We start from the raw sequence: 6,647 nt of genomic DNA, 5'->3' as shown, positions 1-6,647 counted from the left end.
AAAATACAAATGAAAGCAGGAATTTGAAATAAGAAACTATGTTTTCTTTAAGTCAATGAAAAAGTTATCACCTAGCAGTATTCTGCAAAAGCTATAATGCTGAAATAATTTAGCTATCCTTGTAAGCACAAAGTCATTAAAATCTACACACAGGTGATGTCAGTCCATATAAGACCTGAATTGGTGAGCCATGTCAGTTAGAATAGAAATAGACCTCTACGTGTATGGAGGGCCTTAGTAATATTAAAAATGGATTTGTAAAAAGCTCTTCTGAGAAACTGCGAAAGTCTACTTTATTCTTTGAGAACAGGATTAAACTTGTCAGAAGTATAACACCAACTAAGCTCTGTGACTTTTCATGTAAGTCAAACAAATTACACTTAAACAAAAAGTAATCTGTTGTAAATAAAAGTTTCCTTATTGAAAAAAATAAAATCACAGTTTTCATATAAACAGATGAAGCATGAAGTTTTGCGACAAGTTATGATAAATGCAAAGGAAGATATTCCAGATGATTATTATAACTCTAAATTGCATTCCTAGGAACTTTGCTAATCTGCAAGATTTTCCACTAGAAAAGGAAGGTACTAAAGCATCACTAATCTTGGCAAATGCTCTGTATTCACCTGCATCCCTTTTGAAATTTCTGTGACTTGTGAGGATTCAGTCTTTGTAACTAAATTGACTACCTTTATCAAAAGATGTATATCAGACCTTATGAGTAGTACAACTATATTTACTTGGGAAATGGAAGCCCTCATTAGTTCTATTCACAAATAAAACTAAGTTCAAATCTTTAACATAACAGGAAATAACCGAAGTTTGGAGCTATTTGTAATTTGGGGCATAAATGTCATTCACTTTGAATTTTATCAAACAAACCCTAAATGTCTTTCAGTTGTAGGGATCAAACTCCAAAACATTAATAAAGCAAGATTCATACATAATAAAAAATGTAAGTGGTTACCTCCAAATTCTTTTCTAGCAGGTGCAGGACTCCTAGCCCCTTATAGTTCATAAGAAAATATGCAGCAGAAAGGAAATGACAGTAAATAGAGCATTGAAATTCAAGTCAAAGATTTACTATAGTGTTTATAATGTCAAATATTATGTAGGAATTACATATTAGTATGCAGGTACTATAAGAAAGCTATTATTCAATGCATAGACTATACTAATTAAAATACTAAAGAATATTTAAACATACAACTATTATAAATTTTACCAAAACTAGTACATTTTAATGATTTTATGCTTATAAATCCAGAAATGAGGATTTTGAAAAAAAATTAAACCTAGTTTTACCTAAGAATAGTTTATATGCCTAGCTACAGTAAATTACCAAGAACAAAAGAAACATCTCTGGCATGCTGGCTGAGAAGGCAGCTATGAAAACATGTTAGGGACATCTACTGGGCAGTCTACCTGGTCTGTCATACGTATCACAGTCTTTGGAAAAAAGTTGAGAAGTAGCAAAAATGAGAGGAAAACAAAATGTAGAAGCTAGAGACTGCAAAATACATACAATGTTTTTAAAAGAGAATGGGGGAGAATTTTAAATCTAGCAGAAATGAAACTAAAATGGTCTGTCACCTGAAGGTGGAGGTGGCCTCTGTGGGGGAGCAGGACGGGTGGGAGGAGCCACTGGGCGGGGAGGTGGTGGTCTCTTGGGCTCCAGGGGCTGGGCAGGATCTTTCTGCTGCAGTGGAGGTGCTGGTTGAACGTCAACAGGAGAACCTAAAACAGAACATTAGGTAAGATCAGATTCCAAGTTGCTGCTGGCAGAAAGGAATGGTACTATATGTGTGCGTATGTATATATATTCAGGGTGGCCATAAAGTTCATGTGCAATTTAAATTTAACACACTCTGTGCACTTGGAGGTCCAGGAGTTCTTGATGGTGCTCGGCTTGGTCTGACGGGAAGAGAAGGTACAGGAACCTCTGGCACAGTAGGTGATTGGCAGGGACTAGTCCGGGGTGAGGAGCCTGGGGAAGTGCCAAGGCCAGAACTTGATGATGGCTGGAGATGCTGAGGAAGAATTTCCTCCACTTCTGCACTGTAGTCATCAACATCACCTATGGAAAAGCAAGATTATCAAAGATACTGCCATTTTAACTTTGTTAAGAATTGTTTTTCACCTTAGTTTTTTTTTTTTTTTTTAAATATAGGAGTCTTACTTTGTCACCCTGGATGGAGTGCCTCAGCATCACAGCTCACAGCAACCTCAAACCTTTGAGCTCAAGAGACTCTCCCACTTTAGTCTCCCAAGTAGCTGGGACTATAGGTGCCCAACACAATGCCCAGATATTTTTATTTTTTATTTTTATTTTTTGAGGCAGAATCTCAGTTTGTTGCCCCTGGTAGAGTGCCATGGCATCACAGCCCACAGCAACCTCAGACTCCTGGGCTCAAGTGATTCTCTTGCTTTAGCCTCCCGAGTAGCTGGGATTATAGGCTCCTGCCACAATGCCCAGCTATGTTTTTAGAGGTGGGGTCTGGCTCTAGCTCAGGCTGGTCTCGAACTTATGAGCTCAGGCAATCCACCTATCTGAACCTCTCAGAGTGCTAGGATTATAGGCGTGAGCCACCATGCCCAGCCTTCACCTAAGGTTTTAAAGGCTTAAAATACACAAAGTAAACATGTCAATGTTATGCAATTACAAATATATGTGGATTAAGTATATTAGGAATGTAAAAAAACTAGAATTAGTAAAAATACTCTTAGAGAAAATGTAAAGATATCTTATCTTAGAGCAACAGGATGCCAGGCATCTAATCATGTGGTACTGGGGAAACTTGGTGGCCTTTCCATCTTCCCCAAGCAGCTATCATACAGCTGGCTCAAAGGTTTCCTGCTGTCCCTCCAAACCTGTCCCCTGTGCTCTCTGGAACTGCCCTGCTCCCCAACCCAACCTGGGCCGGGCCTTAGACTCAACAAGCTCTCAGGCAGTCACATACCTTCTTGAGACCCTCCTCCCGGGCACAAGCCCCAGCCCACAAAAACCCTCTTTGCTTTAACTAAACATTGATTCTCCTAAAGTCTCCTTGTGTCCACTTTCCTTAGGTTTAGAAAATGGGATTGGGATGCCTTTCCCAACCTAATTCCAATTCCAGGACATCAACCTTCCAACCCTGAACAGAAAGTCCTGTTGCTTTCAGGTGATGCCAATCAGGAATTTATATAACAGCTTCTACCTCCACTTGCTTCAACAATCTCCAAATTCCATACTTTGGTCTCTTGAACTTGTTCATTGAGCACTAAGCAGAAAGTGGGATGGTAAGTGGGGTCCTACCATCTTTCTGCATGACATCAAAGTCCATGTGGACAACCCACCCTTGGTTGGTCTCATCCTTACTAATACTGACCTCCACTTCTAACACATATGCCCCTCTGAACTGCACCACTTTTGACATGCACTCGACCCTTCAAGCTGATCACTGCCTCCAGCCTTTCAGTTCTCTCCCTCAGTTATTCTTTCTTCCTTTGACCTCATCAGGACCCAAGGCTTGAACTCTCTAATCCTTACCCCCATCTGATTATGCTTTCTTCTGTGTCTAGCTTCAGCTTCTACAGTTCTTTACCTCAACAATTCCCTACCTCACTCTTCTTCAGTCCCACCAGCCTGACCAAACTCCACCCCTGCCTGAGTCCACTGTCTCATTCCCTTGTTGCACTTGGGCTGCTAAGTGTTGCTGCTAAAGAAAACAACACAGTCCAGATGACAGAAGTCACGTTCAACGTGTGCTTCTGTCTCTTCTGGGCTCCCAAAGCTTCTGAGCAATTCCATGACATTTCCTGGTTGGCTCGCCCCCTCACCCCCTCTCCTCAGGAATTTTAGCTCAAAGCTTCTCAGCTCTTCTGAAACTGTGGGTTGACTCACTGCAGGTAACTTCAACACTTACCCCTTCCCAGAGAAAAGAGGAGTCTCAAGAAGGGAACACCCTCTGAAAAAGTATGTCCCAAGCCTGAGTCTCATCATGTAGTTGGCACTCAGGTATTTGCAGATGACAAATGGGTCCTATCCACTCCAGTTTTCTCAGTGACCTTGCTCTAATTGAGCCCTGCCCTTCCCCAATATTGGCAACTCTTCTCCCTCTACCAACAATTTCCCATCAGCCCTAAGCATTCTCAAGCCTCTCCCATTTAAAAATAACTATGCCTGGATCCCCTATCTCCTTGAGCACTTGCCCTCTTTTCTCTTTTTCCCCAATCTCAGCCAAACCTTTTTGAAGAGTTGTCTACCAACACCCTCTCCACGCCTTCACTTTCCATCCATACCAATTTGTCACCATCTGGCTTCATCACTCCACTGAAATTATTCTCATAAATGTCACTAACAGTTTTCCTCTCTGTTATTCCACCAGGACATGTTTCTGTCCTCATTTCTCATCTCTCTGTGATAGAAGATGCCACTGACTACTCTCCCTTCCTTACAAGGATGATACAGCACACAGCATTAAAAAAATGCATTGTTGGCTCGGCGCCTATAGCTCAACCGGCTAAGGCGCCAGCCACGTACACCTAAGGTGGCGGGTTCGAATCCCCAGCCCGGACCCGCCAAGACAACAATGACGGCTGCAACCAAAAAATAGCCGGGCGTTGTGGCGGGCGCCTGTGGTCCCAGCTACTTGGGAGGCGGAGGCAGGAGACTCGCTTGAGCCCAGGAGTTGGAGGTTGCTGTGAGCTGGGATGCCACAGCACTCTACCCAGGGGGACAGCTTGAGGCTCTGTCTCAGAAAAAAAAAAAAAAAAAAAAAATGCATTGTTTAACCATGTTTAAGGAAATTGTTATATCCAGATAACCTGTCCCAATTAAATGGTTACATTTATACGGACAGCTTCAGTTTCAAATGTATGTGCTCCTAGCCACTTTGAGTCTTTTTAATTATGTTGGAAAAGACTACCTTTTGTAACAATTATTTTAAACACATTTCTGCTGTTAGAATATCCACTTGGAACTTCTAGTTTTTTACCTTCACTTTAAATATTTAGACTAAACCACTCACCAAAAATACCAATTTGAGTTCTTATCACACAGAAATATAAGCTAATATTTGTGGGACTTTTTTTTTTTTTGAGACATAGTCTCACTTTGTTGCCCCCAGTAGAGTGCTGTAGCATCATAGCTCACAGCAACCTAAGACACTTGGGTTCAAGAGATTTGCTCGACTTAGCCTCCCAAGTAGCTGGTACTATAGGCACCTACCACAATGCCTGGCTATTTTTTAGAGCTGGGGTCTTGCTCTTGCTCTGGCTGGTCTCAAACATGTGAGCTCAGGCAATCCACCTGCCTTAGCCTCCAGGAGTGCTAGGATTACAGGTGTGAGCCACCATGCCTGGTAAGCTAATATTTGTAAAAGTCTTAATATTTAATGGTAGAATAGCAAATACTTTTAAAGGTTAATTATAAGCAAAACAAACATAATACAATGTGAAGTAAATTCTAGTTAATACTGCTATGTGTGCCTCAAGAAGAAGAAGAAAGATAAACCTAGGTATTATGGCTTTACAGACAGAAAGAAAACTGATCTAGAACTATAGGCATAAATGAATTTAATAAACAAACCTTCCATATCAAAATCTGCTGTGACCTCGGCATCTTCACCAAGCAGGGTAGAGCTTGTTGATGATGGTAACGCAATGCTAATTTTCTCTAAACTCATTTCTTCTTCCAAATTTTTGATCCAGTCTGGACTTTTTAAAGTAATAGTTATAGTCCGATTCAATAACTAGTTGAATAAAAAAAATAATAAAATTAAAATTCATTAACATGAAATTTAACCATTTTGGAATAAAAGGACTGCTTACTATAAAATGCAATGGTAGAGACAGTTAACTAAGACTCAAGTCAACCTAATTCCTTCACATATATTAAATCTTCAACTAGTTTAAAGGTCTCTTTTAAAAGCCAGAAGCCAGCGTTGATAAACAAAGGTCTTTTTCTAGGCTGCCACAGATTCAAGTTTCCTTTGCTACAGCTATTATCTTTTCCTGGCCACATGTAAATTCACTCATAAGTTTTCTATGTAATTTTTGATTTAAATCCAGAGATTAAGTAATTGTTTCTGCATGAAACAATTACAAATGAGACAGTAAAAACACCTTTAGCATACATTTCTTATTCTTACCTTGGCATATGTAGCTGCTGTGCCATCAGCTACTCTATACTAACCTGTACAGTTTTAGCATTTCAAATGGCAGAAGAATATTGAGGGAACTAAAGACCATTTTAAAGCTTTAACAAAAACTAATCATTCTAAAAACAGAATGACTGCTACCTATGGAACCAGCACTCTGTCTTTCCTATACATTTGAGTGGCTTTTAGCCTAAAGTATAATCTAAAACAACACCACTTTAAAATCAAATTATACCACCTACTGTCAATGTATTTAAAAATACTTATAAAAAACTTGCCAATAACCATTAAGGCTCCACAATCAAGGATAAATAGATTTTGCACTAGAAAGAATCTCTCATTTAAAACCCATATAGGCTTGGAGCCTGTGGTTCAAGTGGCCAAGGCGCCAGCCACATACACCTAAAGTGGCGGGTTCAAATCCAGCCTGGGCCAGCCAAACAACAATGATGGCTGCAACGAAAAAGTAGCCAGGTGTTGTGGTGGGCACCTGTGGTCCCAGCTACT

At 40.2% G+C, this 6,647-nt stretch overlaps 1 protein-coding gene across 1 annotated transcript in view; it reads right to left on the bottom strand.

The window, feature by feature from the left end:
* Nucleotides 1-6,647, bottom strand: part of SYNJ1 (synaptojanin 1) — a 102,476-nt gene that overhangs the window by 14,287 nt on the left and 81,542 nt on the right. The window contains exons 22-24 of the mRNA XM_023517447.1: nt 5,570-5,732; nt 1,868-2,077; nt 1,594-1,737 (exon numbers count right to left, since the gene is read on the bottom strand). Coding sequence (XP_023373215.1) covers nt 1,594-1,737; nt 1,868-2,077; nt 5,570-5,732 — 517 coding nt within the window. The remainder of the gene's footprint in view (nt 1-1,593; nt 1,738-1,867; nt 2,078-5,569; nt 5,733-6,647) is intronic.

This window comes from Otolemur garnettii, unplaced genomic scaffold (genome assembly GCF_000181295.1).
Source record: "Otolemur garnettii isolate 467f Iridium unplaced genomic scaffold, OtoGar3 scaffold00111, whole genome shotgun sequence".
Lineage (NCBI taxonomy): Eukaryota > Metazoa > Chordata > Mammalia > Primates > Galagidae > Otolemur > Otolemur garnettii.
This window is presented reverse-complemented; position numbering and strand designations above follow the sequence as displayed.